Here is a 23357-nt window from a genome sequence, read left to right on the forward strand (position 1 = left end):
CTGAAACTTTTATGACCATGGAGCTTCTGAAAATTACCAGTCAGATATTTTGTGGAATATATCTTAATTTGGGTTTGTTTGATATTTCCTTATGATTAGATTTAGGTGATCCATCTTCAGTGGGAATGTGACAGAAATGACAGTGAGTTCTTCCTCAGCCTCCAGTCAGGTGACACTCAATGTTGACATCTCCTATTTCTAATGATGTTACATTTAATCACTAGATTAAGGTAGCTGTCAAGCTTCTCTACTATAAAGTTACTCTCTTGACTCTTGCTTGTAATTAAAATATATGATTTGCAGAGAAATTCCTGAGACTATGTAAACACTCATTCCTTATCAAACTTTGAATTTATTCCTGTAGTTATATCAGTATTGGCCCATAGTTTCCTATTTTATTTCTATTTATATATTTTGATATCCGAATTTTCCCAGATGTGATCAGTGGTTACCCTTTCATTTGACACTTTCCCATCATTCTTTGAGTATTTCCTTACTTTTTACATGACAAAATATTCCAGGCTCCTTGCACTTTCAGCTCTAGAATCGGCTGTTTCTCCGGGGATCCTTGGTTTCTTTGAATGGAGGATGGTGTTTCAAAACCGAGGTCTGGCCACTAGGTGTATTCACAGCTGTTAGGACACAGCTGTTCCCAGCCTTCTCATGGACAGAGGAAGGGATTATATGTGTGCATAATAGAGACACGTGCATATTTACACTTCTGTTTGTTTCAGTATTTGTATGCTGAAAACCAAGAGTTTACAGTGATACATCCAATTCCGATGCAATACCACAAATTACTTCAATTTTTCTCCCTCTGTTTATTAGTAATTCTCTGACAATAAGAAACTTGACTCTTATTATTCTTAGTGTATCAATTTATTTGACCAGTAACTTGTAGGCAGCCAGTCTCCCATCACTGATGTCTACTGTACCCCTATCCTGAACATGGCCTCCTCTCCAACTGCCCTCAAGCTTTGGCACCCTTGCCATGGCACCTGCCATACAAAAGTCCTCCACTGGAGTGGCCCTGATCACCCTGCGTAGGCTCTGACTCCCCATGCTGGCTGCACCCTTACACAGAAGCTCTCCTGGCTCTGTTTGGCCTCTGCCTCCCACACCAGGCTGCACCCGCATCCTGCCTGCCTGCATGGGTGTCTTGCTCAACCCTGTTGAGCACTGACTCTCCATTCAGAGCCACCTCTGCATGTGGAAGCTCTCCTTTCTCCTTTCAGGTTCTGACATTCTGCACTGAGGAGCCTTTCTTCCCGCCTTGGACCTGACTCCATGCACAAAGCTGCTTCCCTGTGTGGACATCCTCCTTACTCCGGTTGGCATTTGACACCCTGCCCATATCCTTTACTACCCAGGCTCCCCCACCACACTGGTGAGCTCACCTTCCTTGCTCAATTCCCTCTAATGTCTTGTGGACTAAATTATTGGTAAGGGGGAAGGACAATTTTAAAAATTTATACCACAGAATCCTTTCTTCGGATGAAATCTTATATGGATCATCAATATATAAAACAGTCACATGGCATTGTAATATATAACCATATTGGTAACTCAAATGTATAATATGCTTTTACAGAGTTAACACATGAAAACAGTGAGATTGTTTAAATTTTTAAAATTCTTTTTATTTTGAAATAACTTTAGATTTGCAAAGATATTTAAAGAGAAGTATATTCTTTCCCCAGTTCTTTCAATGTTGACATCTTCTATAACTGGTACACTTTCAAATCTGGCATTAATATTATTATAATACAATTAACTAAACTGTTATTTAGATTTTACTAGTATTTCCATTAATGTTCCTTTTTGGTTTCAGGATCCAAGAACCACATTGCATTTAGTTATCATGTCTTCCTAGTCAAAGAGGTTTTTTTAATGACTCCAAAACTGAAATTGAGAGTTAAGGAGACAGCATGTTCTGACATCCACCTTCCCATCTAATTTGTAACTACATTAGGTTTTGTTCTTGTGGGTTAAGAATGCCACAATTCACATAGATAAGAGGGTACACTTGGCAATATTTCTCTCTTACACAGTATACCTGGGCATCTCAGAAAACTCTTCAATTTAACCATATGGTAAGGGCTTCATTGTCAGGGCCACAAAAGAACACATCAACCCAGATGCATGATTCATGAATTTAGTAGCTTCCAAAATGTTAGAATTTATTATACAGCACATTTGAGTGGAGGCAATTTGATTATATTTAGGATATAATTTGAAATATGTATGATATTTAAAAGATATTGAAAGTAAAATTTAAAATAAACGTTTGCATAACTCCTGGGGCACAATTGCTCAAGATACCCTAAAATCTGCATTAATTCAGACCATTAGGGAATAAAGGTCTTGGACCCAATTGCATAGCCCATTAGAATTTCCTTTCTTGAACAGTGTGTTGGAGTGATGCCTTTGGTCTGTTTCTGTAAGAAAATCCCCTTGAGAAGCATGGCTGAGCTAGAGAAGGGATGTTGTTGAGGACATTGATCATTCTTATGTTACTGAGTGTCATTTTTACCAGGCACTCTGCAATAAATACTTTCCCATCATAGTCCCAGGAATAGTCATGCCCCTTCTAAAAAGCTTTCTCTTGATCTCAGGAGTGCTCTCCATCAGTGTAACTTTATAATTAGTGTTTGTTTCTTTACTGCTGTCAACTGCAGCCATGTTTATGGCCCAGCTGAAAGTGATCAGGTCTTGTGTGGCCCTTGTGCTCAGTCCACATGATGTTTCACTTTACCTCTTGTTTCTCACCTACTTCAAGTTTTTATCTGACTTAATTGTATGGAAGCTGTCAGTATTCTTTCTGGAACTGATATGGTTTGGCTCTGTGTCCCACACAAGTCTCTTTTCAAATTGTAATCTCCATGTGTCAAAGGAAGGACCTGGTAGAAGGTGATTGCGTCGTGGGGGCTGTTTCCCCTATGCTGATGTCATGATAGTGAGTGACTTCTTATGAGATCTGATCTGATGATTTAAAAGTGTGGCACTTCCTTCCTCACTCACTCTCTCTCCTGCTCTGACATGTGAAGATTGTGCCTGCTTCCCCTTCACTTTCCATCATGATTTTAAGTTTCCTGAGGCCTCCCAGACATGTGGAACTGTGAGTCAATTAAACTTCTTTTATCATAAATTACTCAGTCTCAGGAAGTTCTTAATAGCAGTATGAAAACAGACTAACACAGGAACCAAGCAAGAATTAACTAAATAAATAAGACAATAGACTGATAGATGGAATGGGAAAGTAGCTGAAAGAGAACACAGCAACTCCTGAGCGATTGTTCCAGGTACGCTGGAAGACCTGGGGCCCTTTTGTTAGTAGTTGTTCAGTGGTTCCCATTGGTAGCAAAGCCTTACTCTCCTTGGTTGTCCTTAGTATAGCTGACAAATTGATAGATTGGCACCCTTTTAAAAAGTAGAGTTTGATGTGCTTTTCATGTGTAAACTAATTGTTCCATGTTAAACATTTAAAATTTATGAAAAAGTAGAGAGAAGTCACCCATGGTCCTGCCATCTGGAAAGAATCACTGTTAATGTTGTGTCCTGGAGCCCTGGAGACTTCCAGGACTGACAAACCCAACAGATACTGTGATATTGAGACCTGTGCAGTCTTCTCATTCTGAGAAACATATATCTATCTGGGCCCTGCTAGTGCATCTTGCCTCAGAGGAGATGTACCCAGAAGCACTGAGCAGAGCTCTTGGTACACAGTTAGTGTGCAACAAAAATTAGATCCTCACTCTTGTTTTCACCATCTAAAGTAAAACCAGTGGCTATTCTACGATAGTCCCTAGGGGGTGAGTTGTTATATACTTGAGCCAAGCTTTCCTGTGGCCAGAGAGGGGTGATTCCCATATCACAGGCAGTCCTACTCTGGAATCTGGGCAACGGGCCATCTCAGCTTCTCTCTCTCTCTCTCTCTCTTTGGAACCATGTTTCCTTGGAGCTATTTACAGATTACTGCAACTTTTTGTTTTCACATTGGCCTTAACTTGTCTTCAAGTCAGTTTTTGCCTCCTGCCCAGGTAAAGATGGATAAAAAATAAAGGCTAGATGACACTAGAATAAGGGTGATGACCCTATGTGTCAAGAACATAGACAGTAGCATTTGCCACTACTTGGCTCTCACAGGACAAGACTTCAGATGGAGTACCATGGGGCAGGGGCACCGTGGTCCTGGTTGTGAGGTCTGAGACTGATTAGTGAGGAATGACAGAAAACTCTTGGAAGACTCATGGCTTCACATTGACAAGTACAATCCTTTCCTGGGTAACCTATTCGGAATGATAAGGTGTTTGATAGGCAATAGGAAATGACTTGCACAGTTTCGGACACATTTTGTATTCCTTCCCTCTTACTTTGACCACCTTGAGTGGGAGTTCTGCTTCTTGAACCCTTTTAATCAATTTTTGTATTTAGACAAACTGCCTCTTCTTGCAGGAGGGGTGACCCCAAGCTGGAGCTGGCTTTGAAAAGTGTTTGCAAGGCTCAGCTGTGTAGTTATGAATTAGCATAACTGGCAGGTCCCATCTGTCTGGGTTATGTTGTATAACGGAAGCTGCCCTGTCTTTTGTCGTTCAATTCTTAAGATAGATTCTAGTCTTATCAATGTCATCACAGGTGGAGGGAAAAGAACACAAGCGTTGGAATCTCACTTGCTCCATGAGATACATTGATTAGTCTCATCTAATGAAGATTAGAAATTAGAAATGGAGGAAATAACCGTGTCTTCCTCCTGGACTGTCCTGAGGAGTAAATAAGATGATATTTCAAGTGCTTGGCACATGTGGGTGCTCAGTGAGGGTAGCTGCTGTGTTGATGGTGCAACATTCTCTGCTGCAACTCAGTAAGCCTTCCCTGCCAGGTGGGCACAGCAGCTGCCCTAGGAGTGCAGACTTCGTCGGGCTAGTAATAGGTGTTTACTGTTCCTGGCACAGTACCCAGAACAGAGCAGGCACTTGGGTCCTTCTCAGCCTCACTCAGAAACTGCCTGGCTATGTTCCTCCTAGAATAAATTCCCTGGCCACAGATGACTCCAAAACAAATATCAAGTCTTCTACCCCCAAACTCCGGACTTGTCTCTTGACTTCCAGATGTACTGTCTCACCAAGCCCTGTGCCAGCAGGTTAAACAACCTGGGGCCAACTTCCAACTCAGTCTTATGGCCCCCACCTGTCCCATCATGGAAGCATCTCCGGGCCTGCAGTTCCACCTTCTGCCCTTGCCTTGCTTGCCCTAAGCCATGGGTTTTCAGACATTCTGTCACAATAGCAATCTCCAACAGCAGATATAAAATGTGAATGGGGGGGGTCAAGGGGACAGCAAAAGGATAAGGAACTCTACTTAAACCCCCACCTCAGCACTGACCCTGGGACACACCCCAATGCCTCCGAGGCTCCGGGGAGCAGTTTGTAAACCACTGCCCTGGACAACTGAAACTGCTACCCAGGGGGCTCACCTGCATCCACCCCAGTCCCTGCTTCATAGTGCAGTCCCAGGAAATGTTCCTAAGCCTTCTGGTTGTGTATCTCCCCTATCTAAACACGTCCAGTCGCTGCCTACTGCCTGCCTAATAGAGCCCACTGCTTAGCTTGGTATTGACACTGGCTGGCTGTGTGACCTTGGCCAAGTTATATCATGTCTCTGTGACTCAGTTTCCACATTTGAAAAATGGGGTTGTGGTGAGGTCAAATCTGATTGTGCACATAAAATACTCAGCTCTGTGTGTGGCGCACTGCAAGCAAATGTTCGGAAAATCTTCGATGATGATATATTTGTTATTTGTATACATATCATCCCTTTCTTACTCGATTGTAAACAATGTAGAAAATTTACAATCTTGTGCTTAATATGGGGCCTGGTACATTAGTGTTTGCAGTAAGAATTCTGACTCCTATATAGCATTGCAGAATTTTGGTTTAGGACTTCTAGATTATTATTTGTCAAAGAGTGGGCCAAAGACGACCTGTATCAGAATTGTCCTAACTATGTACAGACACCTAGGCCCTAATCCAGACTCACTGGACTGACATTTCTGGGGGAAGTGCCCAGGAATCTTCATTTTAACACAATTTTCTGGGGACTATTGTGTGTTCTGCAGTGAACTCTCAGTGTAGATGGTAAATCCTTGAGGCCTCCGTTTCTCTCCTGGGCTCACAGGAGTGTTCTCAGCTTTGAGACGCTAATTCTTTGGTACCATTCCCATCAACCCATCTGCATCAACATTTAATTTTATTTCAAAATCCTCCTCCTGCCCCATGCTGTCATACAATCAGCCCCATGCCAGAAAAACTGACTTCAACCCAAAGAATTCTTGCAGATATTTCTCCTCTAGCTTAAGTCAAAATGTCATTTTTGAGGATCAGGCCTTTTTGAGTGACCAGGTCTCACTGCCTAACAGTTAACTAATTACAACAAAAGGCTCTTCATTTTTCATTCATTTGCTTTCATGGTGAAGGCTTATTTTGGTGCCACGGCAGCAACTAATTAATTATTTGCAGTTCTTTGTATTTTACCAACACTGGGCCAAATTTACATCGTGGAACAAGCCATCCATATAGTATGTGTCATAATTACTGTTTTGTAATTTCACACCAGCAAAAATTTATTAAAACTTCCTGACTCATTAATAGTAAGTGATCATAATCGCTTAATAGAAAAGGAAACTGTGTTAATGACGGAAGCTTTGATTAACATATTTGACCTTAAGTCATGAAGTCAAGTGAAATTAATATTGCTGAGTGTTGAACATAAGGTTATTTACCGTGCACATCATTTCCATCATCATAAAAGGCAAATAAACTGGTTTTGAATTTGACTAGATTTGAAAGCCTTTTAACTCTTCATAGCAAATTAAGGGAATGTTAATGAACTCCTATACAATGACAATTAAGTGACAGGATGTGAGTAGATGCAGAAATGGCTCTTCTCTACCAAATGCTGAAGCAATGTCATTTAACTGGCTGGGTAAACACGCTGAGGCGTTATGAGTTACTAAAGCCTGTCTTGCAAGAATTCGGTAGATGGTAGCAGGCAGTTGGCAATCTTTTGAAGACTTTAGCCTTTCCTAACAAAATCAATAAATGAGGGTACATGAGGCATTGTAACTCAGGAGAATCTTACTCCCACAAGATTGTTATTGTGTATTAGAAGAACCAGATGTCTTTTGGGATGTCACAGGCTCTGCTGTATGTCCCAGAAGCAGGTCAGATGGAATGGGCTCCCCAGAGTGAGAGGCTTTCTCCATTCCCTGAAAAGTCTGAATTCTTCAAGGTCTGAACAGAGGGAAGGACCAAAAGCGCATAAACTTCCACAAGGGTAGGAATCATATTTCTCTGTTTCCCAAAGATAGCATCCATCCAAGATAGGCCTCCAGTGAACTTGCTAATGGAGGAAGGAATGAGCCTGGGGAAAACCCAGTTCATTTATTCTTTCAAGAGTAAGTCTGTAGCCAGGCACAGTAGCTCACACCTGTAATCCCAGCACTTTGGGAGGCTGAGGTGGGTGGATTGCATGAGCCCAGGAGTTCAAGTCCAGTCTGACCAACAATGCAAAACCCCATCTCTATAAAACATACAAAAATTAACTGTGTGTGTGGCATACACCTGTAGTTCCAGCTATTCAGGAGGCTAAGGTAGGAAGATCACTTGAGCCTGGGAGGCAGGGATTGCAGTGAGCAAAGATAGAGTCACTGCACTCCAGCCCGGAAGACAGAGTGAGACCCAGTCTCAAAAAATGTTAATGGCCCTAAATGCCCTCCTACTACAGGCCCTAAATGCCCTCCTGGGTCCCAGCATCACCTTCAGTTTTACTGTTGGTGATACCATTGTTAGGTCACCTTCAGTTTTACTGTTAGTTTTTGTTGTCATCTTCTTTACAGTAGCAGCTGTTACCAACACAGTAACTTCGCAGCAACTCCCTGAGGCAGGTTCTATTATTTACTCCATTTGACAAAATGGGAGAAACTGAGGCTCAGAGAAGTCAAGCCACTTCATCTCCAGAATCTGTGTCTTCAGAGTTTGTGTACTGGGAACACACAGAGAAGTCTGTCCTTTCTTTCTGGGGGTGTCTCTGAGGCAGGGGAATAAGGTCTGGAGGGCAGAGAATCTAAAGCCGATTCAGGCTGACTTCCTAGAAATAAATCAAAAGGAAAACTCCCACTTTCCACATTCAAGTAACAAAAGGACCAGGGGCTACTCCCTTTGTCACCCTGCTCTTTTTCTGCATGGCAGATAAAAAATTGAAAGTACCTCTGATTGGTCCCCTCCTGTAACCAGTCAGGTTGGTTACAGGTCAAGTCTTCATTTGCATAGGAGTATAATTTTGTAACTTCACTTTAGCCTCTGATTGGTCGCTTTTTGCAACCAATCAGACTGATTGCATATGCCATGACTTCACTTACATAGGGTGTACACCAAGAAACCAATAGGAAACCTCCAGAGGGTATTTAAACTCCAGAAATTCTGTAACTGGGCCCTTGAGCTGCTTGCTCAGGCCTATTCTCACCCTGTGGAGTGTGTTTTCATTTTCTATAAGTCTCTGCTTTTATTGCTTCATTCTTTCCTTGCTCTGTGTGTTTTGTCCAATTCTTTGTTCAAAGCGCCAAGAACCTGGACACCATCCACCAGTAACATTTCCAGCCTTGCTGGGGAGGGAAGGCTCATGGTCACAGACCTGCCAGGTCACATGGGAGCAAAGGAGTCAGTGAGGTGGGCCATGAGAGCTGGGCACTCCAAAGATGGAAAATTCATTGTCAACTGGAGTGGCCTGGAAGGCTTCCCAGAGGAGCTGAGGGATGGGTCAGTGAGTGTGGGAGGTGGATGGATGGGGCAGTGGAGAAGGTGGTGGAGAGCTGCTTATTTGGGTGCAAGGGGAAAGTAGGAGTGAAAACAGAGAACCTGGGAGGCCTTGAGGGCCTGATGACAGTGGAGTTTGAGAGGCTTAGTGTGGAAAGAAAAGGCCAGATACTGTAGCAGGGGAGAGCCCATGGGTGGAGGTTCAGGGACAGAAGGGAGGGCAGAGGCTTGCTGGCCAATCAGATGCAGGCAGGGAGGGAGACGAGCAAGTCAACCTGAATGATGAAACCTGAGGCTGGTGACTGGGGAGGTCATAGGCATCCTGATCTTAACAAGGCAGCTGTGGGATTGTCTCTACGCTCCTGGGATCTGCTGCTCCCTCGGTGTAGCCCTCCTCTGCAAAGGAACCACGTGCACTTGACTGCTGGAGTCCTGCCTGGGAGTGACTGTGGTTTACTTTTTACCTTCAGGCAGTGGAACTGTGTATGAGACTCACAGGCCAAGTCTGGAGTCAGACTTTTAAATTGCTGCCAATGAAATGACCACCTAAGGAAGTTCTGTTTCACTCTCGGTAAATTCCAAATTAAGAAGAAATCCAAACATGTGCATTGGTTATTCACCACTCTAGAGGATGACCAATGTCACGCCTCATGTTTCCCTAAAATTTTTTTCCTTTTGTGGCTTTGAAAATGATGCAATTTGCAGGAAACCTTTTCAGGCTGTCACAGGATGACATAGAGGTTGCAAAGCAGACCCTTGAATCAGGCCGCCTGGATTTAAACCCCACAGTCCCCTCTGATTCACAGGACTTTTCCAAGTTACTTAACCTTTATTTCCTCACTGGCAAAATGGAGACTGCAGCACCTGCCTCATAGGCGTCCTTAAAGACCCAGTGTAATCATCATGTTTAGAAGAGGAACCACCAATGAAAGGAGAGGGCCCTCTGGAAACAAGTCTTTGACTCCAGATGTGAAGAGATAGAGACCAAGCAGGGACCCAAACAGAAAGGACCGTATTGGGGGAGGTGGCTTGGGAGAGAGCAGGGGCCTGTGAACAGATCTGTAGGTACCAGACAGTGTCTGAGAAATCTAGACTTTGCTGGCTTGGTGCTAGTTCTGCAGGTGAAGTGCAACCAGATGTAGGGGCTCCCTGTTCACCCAGCACCTGGAGGTCATTGGCTCCACCAGGGCCAGTACTGGCAACCCCAGTTATTGCCCTGGCCTCCATACCTGGGTTTGCAACCTTGAGCCATTTAAGTGTCCAGTGAGGAAACCACCACCCGACCCGTCTGCTCCCTTTGGTGATCCACCACAGCTGAGGCCCCAGAGCAAGTGAATAGCACGCAGTGAGATCTCTGGCAATCCCAGGATATGCACCTGAAGTTGGCTATTGTCTGAATGATAACAGAAGTTATTCAAAGAACATGTAATATACTGTACAAACTGCCTTGAAAAACTCAGAAGAGGAAAATAGAGTAGACTGTACAGGTGTGCTCTGCAGAAGTGGATAGTAAATTTAAATAATTTGCAATTCTGGCATGAGTGAGAAGATGCCAGGAAAGAAGACAGGCAGCTGGAGGGGAGGTCATGCCACAGGGGAAGGGGGCTGGGGGAAGGACTGCTGGGCTGCAGGGTCCCCTCTGCCACTGGTCAGACATCCTGGAATGGGGATCATCAACCAGCTCCCCACCTGCCAGTGGGGGTGTCCAGAGAGAATATGACTGCCCGTGAAGGAGCTCTGTGGACTTGAAAATGCTCCCAAGCTTGTTGACACCATCTGAGCACTTAAAGCATCCTCCAGTGACAGAAATGTTTTGGGAGAAGGAAAACAAATGAGATTTATGTCAAAATGTGGCTGCTCTCCTATTCTGATATTGGTCCTTCCCGACCAACAGGGCTGGGGATTCATTTTCCAATGCCTGGAAGGGAAGTAAACTGAGACCAGAACAATGCATCCCAGGAGCCATGTTTTTCTTATTGGCTGGTTTATATTTTCTTCTCACTTTGGGTCCTAGTTTTTGAAGTTGCTTTCCAAAAGCTGAATTTCTTGGTCTGCTCACTTCAAAGGGAGATGCCCTCATCCCAAGGTGCTGAGGCAAAGGAAACTGCTTCTGCCATTCTGTGGGGGACCTCAAGGTGAGGACCATCAAGCCCCCGTGCTCTCTCCCCAACAGGTTGTCTAGGTGTGAACAGGAGTGTGAGAGGTCAAATCTAGAACCAGATAGAGGTCTCTATCTCTTCACATCTGGAGTCAAAGACTTGTTTCCAGAGGGACCAAAAGATTTTCCTGAACCAGCCACCCTGCCAGGGGTCAGAAATTCAGGCCCTGCCCCCACCACCTCCCCTTGTCTGCTGCCACCAGACTGAAGACAGAAGAGGCACAGAGGGTAACAGCTGGAGGGGGATTCTGAGGAGGGCAGCTGAGTACCCCCAGAAATCAGAGCTAGGTCACATACTTCCTAAGTTGTAGGATACGAGGCCAGCTAGGTTTCTCCGGATACAGCCTGTGGGTAAATGAGATCTTTACACTTAAGTAGGCTTTTGTCACTTGGTGTTAACTGTATACGTTGCAACTACTTTAATTGGTTTCATGTCTGGAATGAGGGACTGAAATGGAAGTGTGAGTCTCAGGGGAGCAGTCCTGGCACTCGGATGGCTTGTCATATTTCTTTTTTAATCTGCTGTTCTTTTCCTTAAGGCAAGGGAGGTAATCTAATTATCTTTTGAAGACAAACTCATGCTGCATTATGCTGACTTGGGCTGTTCTCAGAATATGGCCCCAAGTGTGGATGGGGGAAGTGTGGCGGGGACGTGGGGTGTGGGTGTACCTGCGAGGTTTCCTGCTCAGAAGCCAGGAGACTTTCTCCCCATAGGCCCGAGAGCAGAGAATAATGTCTAAATGGGCCCTGGCATCAGAAAACAGAATTTGAGTTCCACCCTGGCTGTGTGACTTTGCATCAGTCATTTGCTCTCTCTGAGCCTCAGTCTCCTCAATTGCAAAATGAAATTAATTTGATCTCAGAGTTGCTGTGAGGACTGAGTGAGATCATGTGCACAGAGCTTATCTATCCCCGGGCTTGGAGCCTGGTGAGCACCCAGTAACTGACAGCTGTTACTATCATGAGCCTTCTGAGAGTATCATCTGCAGGGTGGGGTTCATTCTTGGAAATGCTGACCCAGCGTCCCCTTGGGCAGGGAAGGCCTTCATGGAAATGACTCACCCTTGTGTTGCCAACCACAGGGAGAGGAGTTATTATAAACCCTCCTATGCAACACAGTGCACAGCAGGTGCCCCTAAGGTGCCTCTTCCCTAAATTGCAGCAATTAATCTTGCAGGAGGTGCTGGTGCGGGCAGCCACTCATGCTGCTTAGGCTGTGCAGGGCTTTGCTGGCTGCAGTAGGGAACTCGAGCTCTGGGAGCGCTCTGAGCCAGGAATGTGTCAGCCTCTTTCCTCCAAAGAGCAAGGCTCAGAATCTGAGCTGGGTTCCAGAAGTTGCATAGCTTGTCCTTCCTTTACTTTTTATTCTCTAAAAACAGTGGGTACAAATAATATACGGATCGAGTAAAAACTAAGTAAAAACTGTATCCAGAGAATATTCATGTCTATCATCTTTCTAGCTATCATCTATTTATTATCAGTTACCTATCTATAGAAATGTATCCACTATCATCTATTAATCTACCTATTCATATCTGCATCCATTATCTGTCATCTATCATTTATAGCTATCCATACCTAATCTACCTCTCTCTTCTGCCTAGTATCTACTGTCTACCTGTATCATCTATATATCTACATCAATTGATCTATCTACATCTAGCTATCATCTGTTTATCAACCATCAATCATCTATCTATACCTGTCTACCTATATCTACTTACATCTATGATACATCTGTATCATCCCTCTCTCCTTGTCAATGATCTATCTCTATCATCAATTATTGTCTACCATCTGTCTTTCTAAACTCTATACAAGTAGGACCGTATTGTTCACTGTCCTGACCTTGCCATTTCACTTAATACACCATAGACCCCTTTTGGTTTAGTGTGGATGTACATCTACATTTTTTAAAATGGTTGCTGAACATTCCCTCATCTAGATGCGCTATAAGGTCTTTAACCCGCTCACTATTGATGGACATTCAGATTGTTTCAAGTAGTTTGTTGTTAGAAATTATTCTGTGGTAAAAATATTATCGGATGCATCTTGACACACCCTGTATAAGGATGCAGGGCAAATTCCTTGCAGTGCAATTGTCGGTTCAATGGAGATGTGGATTTCAAATCCTGATACACATTGTCAAACAGTTTTGCTTTTTTCTTAAAGATTGTCCTTATTTATATAACCACCCAAAGTATTCTCAGGCCAAACGCTCATCTTATCTTTTAAACACAGTGAATTCTCTGTCTACCAGCCCGGATGGCAGACATCTTCATGAGGCTAAAACCATCAGGGCAGCCAGCACTGCCAGTTTATGGGACTTTTATGGACACCCCTGCTCATATCTTCACATCGCTGTGTTCTCTTTATGTTTTATTTATGTCACCAAACACAAGCAGTCTTGTATCTTGTTTCTGTCACAGATTTTATTCACTTTCTCGGCATTTCTCGCAGGGTTTTATTAGTCATTTCTTGTTCTAGCTCTTAAATTTTCTATCACCTGCATCCCAGGGATTTGGTTGCATTCCGAAGATGATTAGAATATGAAGGGATGGTGGCAGGAGGACCCTGCAGGTCCCCAGGGCGCTGGCTGCAGCTCTGTCTCCCAATTCTGCTTGATGATTCTGGGAGTGTTGTAGTCCTGCCCATCCCCACGGGCCCCGCGCCATCTGTGCTGACAGCTGGGGTTCATTTCTCCAGGAATGAACTTGGGGATTTCTGCAAAGGCTGTCCTGAGAAGCCCAGAGCCAGGTGAGCTGCTGGAACAGCAGGCCAAGGTCCTTTAAAACACCAGGCCAAGGTCCAAATGTTCGCACAAACTTTTCATCCAAACCAACTTGGGGATTCTGGGGAATCATTCTAAACTCAGCCATTTGAAAGCAGAGCCAGGAAGCAAGACAATAGGAAGGCCCAGCTAAAAGAAAAATCACAACAGGACAAAAGCGAGTCCTACAGAATCCCAAGTGAAATACAGGCTTCTGTCTTCTTGCAGTTTCAGGGACTGTTAGTTGTATACTGAGGCAAACAACAGTGGCAATATTCATTACTGTGTTTTATGTCTTAACATTTTGCCTTAAAAGCTCCTGGCAGTCATAAGGATGCCAGAGATGACAACTTCCTCAGGGAAATGGGGGGAGTCATATTTTGAGCAGCCACCTTCATGATCCTAATTTAGAGGAATCAAATCTGGCCTCATGTGATTTTAAGTGATTTTTCTTGGCCAGGCACTGAGCTAGATGCTGGAAACAAGAACAACCACCTCATTCTAAGTCTTTATCTTTTATCAAAATACTTACTGTTTATAAGTCTATATAAAACATTCAATACAAATATAATACACCAACCCTATTCTCTAACTATAAAATTGCATTCTGAGAACATAAAATAAATGTCAGATGCGGCTCCTACACTACACCCTGCTGCCTTTTGCTGCTCAGAAATGAGCAAAAGGTTGAATATGAAATAGTGGCTCTCAACCAAGGGTGATTTTACCTAGGCTCAGAGGACACTTGGCAATGTCTAGAGATAGCTTTGACCACAAGTGTGGATAGGAGGCTACCAAAGGATGCTGCTACCCATCGACAATGTATAGGATCTGACAAGCCCATCCACTCCAGATATAATTATCTGGCACTGAGTGTCAATAGTACCATGGTTTGGAAACCATGATCTGGAAGTACCTGTGGCAGCCACACTTAGTCCTTATCATCTCCTGTCAAGAAAACCCAGTGTCTTGACATAGGAGATTTCTATATATTTGCAAATTTCCAGAGCGTTTTCCAGTGATGGGATAAAAGAAAAAGACACCACGATGATTTTTTTTTTTTAAAAAGAAAACAATGTTTATTAGGATATTCTAGGGTGGAAGGATGGCCAAAGGGACTATGTACATTCTGTAGTGGTTGAGCAATAGGCTAACAGAAAATTCGAACATCACAAAACCACTTCCAAAGTCCAAATTGCAAAACTTGTACTTCTACAGGAGATGTTCTTCCATGGGTGTTGGCAATAAAGGCTGTTGCAAAACACCTGTGTGAGGAAGCCGTGTGGGAGTGACCCCAGGAGAATGTCCTGGTGTCCTCTGGAAAGCAGATACACAGAACAATGAGACAAGTGTGTCATCTTCTACCAGTGGAAGCTTGGTAAACACACAATAGAACATGGAGACTCGCCCGAAGTCTAAATGGAGGCTTCTCAACAAAGCTCAGTCTACCCCTAACCCACATTCTGAGGAAACTGGGTGTCTGAACCCCTCACTCAGAAGGAATTCTAAAAATACCCTAAAAATCAGAAGCCTCCTTCTATTCCACCATACTATAAACCTGCATGAAACAGCAAACATAAGCTGAAACATACCCTTGGGTTAAGAGTGAAAAATGCAACACCATCCGAAGGAGTACAAGAAAAAAATCCCACAGCCGAAATCTCACAGTTTCTCAGCAGGAGTTGGATTAAACTGAGAAAATAATTTCAATATCAAGGGATGATGCACACGAGATGGGAAAACTCTTTAAAGCAAACTCTGCAGTGAACAGTGATTCCCCCACTCCCTTGAGCGAGAGAAGGGAGAAGACAGATAATGAGGAAAACTGTAAGGCCCTGGATTCAGGTTTCCTAAACTGTTTTTTCAACCCTTGGAGGACAATCAGCTCTTTCTGAATCCAGAAAAGCACATCAGAAGTGTCTGATGAGAGTAAGACCACAGCCAAACACGGCAGGGCAAACTGATTTGGTTCTGTGGCTTCCATTCCCTTTTTCCACATTTGAGAAATGCCTTCAGCTACAGCTAAAAAATAAAAACCCGAATTCCAGATCACACATGCTTGGTGCACCAAGAAGACAATGCTGGAGCATACAGCCCTTCAATCATTGTGACAGAGAGAGAGAGAATGAATGAGAATGAGAGACCACGCTTTATTAATGTGCCAGCGAACTGAGGAGGCCAGGGTACCTTCACCTGCACTGCCACTGTCACCCAGTCTGGTCCCAGGTAATCGACCTTTACTGATTTTCAGCAGCCCTGGTTCCCTATTCTCAGGACACCCACTGGATTTTCTAATTCTTCTTCCTACTTCACTCTAGTCTTAGGATCTGTGTTATGCTTGTAGGCATCGGGATCATCGCGCACATTCGCAGTTTTGCTCCTTTGAGCACCGCTGACTGGTTTCTTCAGCAAAAGTAGCTCTGGTATCCCTTATTCCCACCTGCACCATGGCCGGTACCTGACAGTTGTGACTGCCTTACCTCTGTGCCTACCTGGCCAAGCTCACAGCCTCTGAGGCCCAGGGGCATGGCAGCCTAAGTGCTCAGAGGTGGCCTTTCAGGCTCAGGATGAAGGTTAGTGTTTACCTTTTCTATCATGGAAGAGCTGGATTTGCCATTGTGTGCACGTGGCCCAGGACTTAACTCCTGGGAGACCGAGTCTGAGAAAGTTTCATGAACGATTTATAATAGCTTTTCTGAAGGATGTGAAATGGAAGGATTCTGCCAGTCTGGAAGGAATGGGTGTTTCTCTAAGCTGCTGTCAGAGGACCCTGTGTTCTCAAGTTCAGCTCCAAATGCTGGGTCCTTCCATCAGAGTACTCACTCAATAAACGTGCTGACTTGATAAGCATTTGACTTTGCTTCTCAGGATACTGATGGAGAAGTTGTCATCCCTAGGATTTGTCTGGTATCTGGGGAGTGGTCTACCTTTCCTGTCAGCATCCTGTGCTTGAAGCAGATTAAAATCTCAGAAGGCTAACTGGCTAATTTCCCACAAAGTCTACCACCATTTTGGGCTCTGTCCTTTCTGGCAGATATGGTGACAAAGATATCTCTGGCAGATATCTTTTTCAACAGCCTTGAAAGAGAATTAGAACATGTGAATTCATTCATCTCAGCAGGAAACACAGTGGGAAGATTCAAAGTCACTTGGATCCCAGTGCTTTCTCAGACCTTTTCTTCCAGGTCACCCTCAAAAATCTCAGGAGGACACATTCAGTGTCAGTACAGCCCAATGCCAGGAATACGATGCCAATAGGCCAGTTCTTGCTACTATCTGACAGAATAAAGCCCTTTAATGACAAGGTCATTCAGCCAATTTCTGAGAACCTACAAGGGGTCATGCTTTCTGCTGAAGAAGCCTGGTTATAAGCAGAAAGAGGTATCCAAACTAAGGAAGAGGCTGAAGATCTCGGGCCAGTCTCCTGGCGCCTTACAAAACAAAATTGGGGAATGGTAAGAAAGCCCAGCTTGAGATGAGAAGGAGAAAATCAGAGAAAACCTTCTATTGATGCTGGTGCTGGGCTTGGCAGCTACCCTGGAGCAAAAATTAGCTCCCCATGGCAGTGGGACAAGATGCCTGATCTTGGCACCTGCCAGAGGCAGACAGCCGAAGTCACAGCTGTGCTGGTCAAATGAGCTTGGAGACCTTAGGGGGCTGAGACCTCAATGACTATTAGCAGGCTGTGGTTCTCTGCAGGCAGTTTATTGGAATAGGGTTTGTGTGCCTTCTCCACCCCTCTGGGCTGGGTCTCAGAACAATCAGAAGTGCAGGTGGCACATTCTGTTGAAAAACCACCCCTGCATTGTCTCTGGGAGGGAGGAGAAGCTCATCAGAGACACTGGGAGCAACAGAGGGATGTCTGGCAAGGATAAGACTATCCCCAATCTCAAAGCTAAGAAGAGGGAGCTCAGAGAAGAGTTAGCTAGAGGAACGTCTTATTGGAAAATAAGAAGGGGGTTAGCATCATCTTCAGATCACCTGGCTCCTGAGAGAGCCTTCTCTATCTGAAAAGATATCTGTTGGAACAAAGATTAATTTGGGTTGAACTAAATTTAGAGTGATTAGGATAAAGAATCGGGAGGGGCAATACTTAGGCAATAAAGTACAAGGTGATGGAGGGAGGCCTGAATAATAACGATGAAAGAGAACGAAATCAGCCAATGTCCTGATATAAATGAAATGTTCTACAGAACACATCCCAGGACAGAGGGAGTGGCAAAATCCCACAGATTTAAGACCTCTGCAGTGAGAATCTTTTTCAGAGGTCCAGCCCCCACAAAGAATTCTAGATAACAGAGTTAAAACAAATGGTCACTTGAGAAGCAGAGCTGTGTCAAAGTCAAAAGCTGTGAGATACACACTTGAGATATCTATCTTAGGGATGACACAAAAGTGTAGTTTGGGGGTACCCAACCAAATCCCCACTTGTTTTATTTTAGAATTTCTAATAAGAAATTCCTTTGTCTGTCATTCAGATATTATTAATAGCTCTGGCTTCCAGTCGCTGAAGAACTTCTACCTGATTCAAGGAACTCTGTTTTGTTAAAAGATTCCTATTCTGATCAGTAAGGAACAGTAGTGGACTCTCTGATCCATTCACCCTTGGAACATAGCCCACTGTTACACCTTGATTTTGCCTTTTCTCTTCAACTCTCCAAGTTCAGACGGGACTGTCACTGTGCCCAGGCCAGCGGTAATTCACTCCTGCCTGTTGCCATCATTTTTAGGTCATTCTTGAAAAGAAGGGTCTCACATGGTCTCATTTGCTTTATCAAAGAGCAGAGGCAAGAGTAACACAGATCACTGGGGTATGAATCCAGGAGATCATCAACAGCCTTGAAAGAGAATTAGAACATGTGCATTCATTCAAGCAGCCCTTTTCTGGTCCACAGTTTATTGATTCAAATACATTGTGCATGTCTAACTGCATGAATGAAAACTTATTTTCCAAAAGACAGCTCCTCTAAGGCCACAACTTTGTAAATAATAACAACAGAAATACATTTATGCTGGATTCTGAGAAAAGAATATGCTAATTATATAAACTCCCACTGCTCTTGCATCTCTTTTCCCAGGCACTTTACAGGGACTTCAAAATGCTTCGGCTCTCCCCCTCTCCTAGTACAGCAGATGGAATGCTTGGGAGTGTCTGATTTAGAGACAAGAAGGCAAGAGGGAGATGGGCCGCAGCTGGACGCAGCCCATCCTCAGAGTGTATGTAAGATAGGAACCATCTGAATACAGACCAAATCCAAGTCTGGGGCAGCTCTGGGGGTACCCTGTTTTGTCTTTGAGGAACTCGAAGACACAACTTCTCAAATTCTTACTACAGCATAAAAGTGTGCTTAAGAAAATGAAATGGAAACCACATTCCTATCACATTCTAGATCGTTTGCTATACTTCATGAAAAATAACCTATGTTAATCTCAACTTACACTTTTCTAAAATTAGAGACTTAAAAAAAACAGGTATGGAAAAATAAATATGTAATCGGCATTCTCAATTCCTTCTCTACATTGTGCACTTCTTTCTTCATGTGCTCTATTTAAAAGATACTCAAACATATCGGTCAAAGATATTCAACATCAAAGTGGAATGAATGTGCTTCTAATTAGTGTGGCAATACTGCCTTTTTGCACCCTCCCTTTCTCTCTGAAATAAGTAAGGCAATGACTAGACATCATCAGGGAGTCATGGTCTGCATGGACCTTAGTTACTGTTTTGTGTCATCAAAATCAACTGCAATGAGATACTTCCTGCCAGACACCCAAACCTCAGCAGATAACCCCTGTATTCAGTGGTACTCCAAATTCTCAGACTGAAGGACAGGAAGTTATGAATCATTTTTGCTTTTAAGCATGCCAAGAAGAAGTGAGATAGGTAAATGATTTAAATCATTGCACTCCAGTTCTGGGACAAATTTTCAGGGTCACTGTGTCAAACCAAGATGACACTGAATGGCAGAAACCTTGCTTGGCTTGCTTTTATAAGAACCTCTCCAACGTGTTGTCCCTGAACAAGATGCTTCCCCCTATTATTTAACCAGCAACTCATTTTCAAATTGAGGATTTGCTAACTTGACTATGCTTTTATTGCTGAAGAAAAATGAGATCTTTGTTGGTGACAGATGAGGCTTTTCAAAATTTAGTTTATATGTTGCATACCCTTGCATTCTTCAATGAAGGGTGCCCTTGTTAGCACTGAAACACCCATTTCCTCTTTGGTCATCTGAAGCTAATTAGAGCTGCTGTTAATGCAGAAGTAATCAATAGCTTTCTACAGTGGATCACATAGAATCAGACCCATATGTAATTAGTCCAGTGTAGATATTACAGAGATACCTTAATGAAAACAAAATATGCTCTGTAAGAGATATCCGCTCATAGATAACTGGCATTCCAAATATTTTGACACATTTAATGTGTTTATTCAAAGTAAGAGTCTTTATAGAACTTTTCACTAATCAAATACAGTTGAGTATCTGCTGAATTTCCCTTGAAAACATTTTGAAGTGAAAAAAGTCAGTACTGAGTACTGCACATTTTTGTTGATCAACATTTGGATACAAATGTACTTTGAACACCAAAAGACTGCCTTTATCTTGGATTTCATAGATTTCCCTTTCCCCTCAATGATTTGATTAATCTTACAAGGTAAACAACAGCAGGCAAAGGGGATCTATTGAAATGTGCACCCTGGTTTCCTCCTCCAATTCCTCTATCAATGTGGGAAGAAAGCCAGTGCCCACCAGCACTTTATTAAGATGGAATCTCCTCTTCTTTACTTAATGTTAGAGAAATGTGGACACCAGTACTCAGTCATGGTAGACTCGGGATCTCACCATCTAAACCAGACTTCGAAAGTGCACTTGAGGGTCTACTTAGTTAATAAAGTGAATCATGGAAGATGGTACGCGGTTAGCAAAGCTAGATGCCCTATCACCAGGATCCTGTTCTGCTGATCTGTGCCAACCAACTCATCTCACCAAACCTAACATCAACACTCTTGAGCCACAAACCTTCCTTCTTTTCTAAAACGGTCAGCTGCAGTGTGTCTTGGAGGACACAGAAGACGCAAGCAGATCTTTGACCTTCAGACCAAACTGCTCTAAATAGTGGCCAAGACATCGCAGTCAGGCGTAAAGACAGTCCTTAGGAAAATAACTGTGTATCCTGGCATGGATGTGCTGCCAAAGCAAGGACAGCCTGCCCCTGCCCCCGCGCCCTAATCAAAGCTGCCTTTGTCAGATAACCTGAAAATCAAGGTACTGGATTGTATCATGACAAGGGTGCCACGAGACGCTGCAGAACATTTACAAGCAGCCACCGGTTCCCTCACAGATATGCATGCCTGCACTTCAAGAAATGATAAAATACAATGCACTTGTCTGCTCCGTTTCCTCCTGCCTGTCCAGAGTCACGTGATGCGGAACTTTCTGCTAACGCACGAGGCTTCTCAGAGTCTGCTTTTGAAGAGCTGTGTTTGTGAAGTGAATATCGGAGCGAACACTACTTATGAGGGGAAATAAGCCCCGTGTGTTTTGTATTAAACCATCAGTAAAAAATGAGACAGTATCATTATTTTCAAAATATAGAAAGCCAATAGTTGAAATCGTTTAGTAATAAATTTTTTTTTCTACATATAACCTCTAAGTGTAAAGAGTATTAGAGTGGCATTTCAGCTATATTGGACTCTCGTTAGGTTAAGGGCTTCTCACTCAGGTAAGGCTTAGGATTAGGAGAGTGTCGTTCAGGTGTTGAGGTACTGACTTGGCACACTCATTCCCCACTCTCTATTTTGACTAAAGACAGATACTATATTTGGATGTGACAGGTGTTTTGTTTTGTTTTGTACAAGAGTGCAGAACTGTTTACAGTATGTAAACATCGGCGTGGAAAATGCTAGTACATACAGAAAGGTGAACGTCAGTACCAGCTGTTTCCACCAAGTCCACTCTTGATGAGAATCTTTGTGGCAAAGAAAGCTTGGCATCAATATCAGGCTGAAATTTATGTCGTTAGAAATCAATGTCATTACATGAGATATGGGAGGTACCTTAGAAAAATTAACTCCTTCTCTAGCTAGGAAAGGCCAGAAGTAAAACTGTTAAAATCATCATCATCATCATCAAAAACACAGCCCCAGTTTGCTTTACAGCCCAATTTACAAACTGTCCCTTTAAAATACAGCATATCCCAAAGCCTTCTGAGTTTGGAATGGAGCACTGTATCAGGTTTTTCACAGAAGCCCCGAAGGATCACAAGAAGCTTTCTTAAAAGAAAAAAAAGTTCCAGTTGGATGGAACTGTTTCTCAACTGAGCTCCTAAAACTGGAATTTCAGCTATACAAGAGAACAGGAAACAGATAACTTGCTTTTTGTCTTTTTACATGTCCATATTGGTTTTCTTTTAATGCAGCTATGATGTTTCTGCTAAAGATAAAGATAATAGGATGGACAGAGTGGTTACCACCGGAACCAGCAGTGGGCTCAGACCACAGCTTGGAGGAGCAGCCATTGATTTTGTGGTTATGTGGCTGGAAGCACCGAGACCTTCTTTTTCATAATTACCCTGTGAGAAAAAATGGTTTTATTATCATCCACTGCATGTCTTCATTCTACCACAGTACACTTTACACTCTCTCTCCCTTTGACTCCCCACTGGCTGACCCACTCACCAAAGCTGACCCGAGATTTTACCACTGAGACTTAAATTCGCCAACTTTTAATTTTATGGGAAGAAAACATGAACCTGGGTGAGAACCAGATACTTTTGAGAAACTGGCCAGTGCTTACAATTTGCTCTTCCATTAGAGATTATTAAATGCATTCTGGGAGAAGATATCTGAGTTCAGGTACCCCTGCCATTCTCTACCCCTTTCTCAAGGGTTCCATGCTACACAGCTAACTGTTAGCTCTGTGCAACATGGAACTCTTCTCTTTTTGCCACTGGCTGAAGAGGAATGCTCACTCTCTCTCCCTACCAGGGAAGGAGGGCAGCAGAGTCATCTCAGGAAACTTGCCCAATCAAGTGACAGTTTGTGTAGAGATAGGTCACAGACAGTATTCAAAACTGGCAGAGCAGCCTCTCCCTACATAAGCCAGTTCAATCCCAGATTTTATAGATGAGGAGCTGGAGAGAGCAAGAGCTTGCCCTTCTCATTGCTGGGAGAACCAAACTTTCCCAGCTAGCACAGCTGTCCTTCCCCAGGATAGATTTCTCCATCCCTGTCACCAGCACCTGCTTAATCCCATAATGCCACCCCCTTCCACAAGGAACCAGGGCCCACCACGGCAGAATTCTTGGTCTCCTCACCTGTAAATTGGGGAGAGTAATGTACCTGCTCTCATCTACCCATGGGGAGCTGTGGAGGTCAGAGGCACCACAGAGAGAACATCTGGTGAGCAGTGAGATTTGCTATGTGTCATCTCTGTGCTGGATGTTTTTATATGACTGTGTTCACAGAGAGGCTCAGGGCCCTGGGACACTTGTATTAATCCCGGGACAAAGATCCTGGGTCCCAGTCTTACTTCCAGCTTTGTGAACTGGAATTCAAACTCTTCACCTTGCTCAAAGGACAGATGGTCCTGGAGGGTGGCTTAGATTTGTTGTGGAC

The 23357-nt window shown here is 43.5% G+C and overlaps 1 protein-coding gene across 6 annotated transcripts in view; it reads right to left on the bottom strand.

Annotated features, from left to right (window-relative positions):
- Positions 1–14789: 14789 nt before the first annotated feature.
- The window catches only part of GFRA1 (GDNF family receptor alpha 1), a 234978-nt gene continuing 226410 nt past the window's right edge, over positions 14790–23357 (bottom strand). For all 6 annotated transcript variants that reach the window (XM_002756616.6, XM_009010334.5, XM_035269210.3 and 3 more), the window contains one exon: positions 14790–22312. In XM_002756616.6, the coding sequence (XP_002756662.3) occupies positions 22160–22312 (153 nt within the window). In that variant the 3' untranslated portion in view covers positions 14790–22159. The remainder of the gene's footprint in view (positions 22313–23357) is intronic.

This window comes from Callithrix jacchus, chromosome 12 (assembly GCF_049354715.1).
Source record: "Callithrix jacchus isolate 240 chromosome 12, calJac240_pri, whole genome shotgun sequence".
Lineage (NCBI taxonomy): Eukaryota > Metazoa > Chordata > Mammalia > Primates > Cebidae > Callithrix > Callithrix jacchus.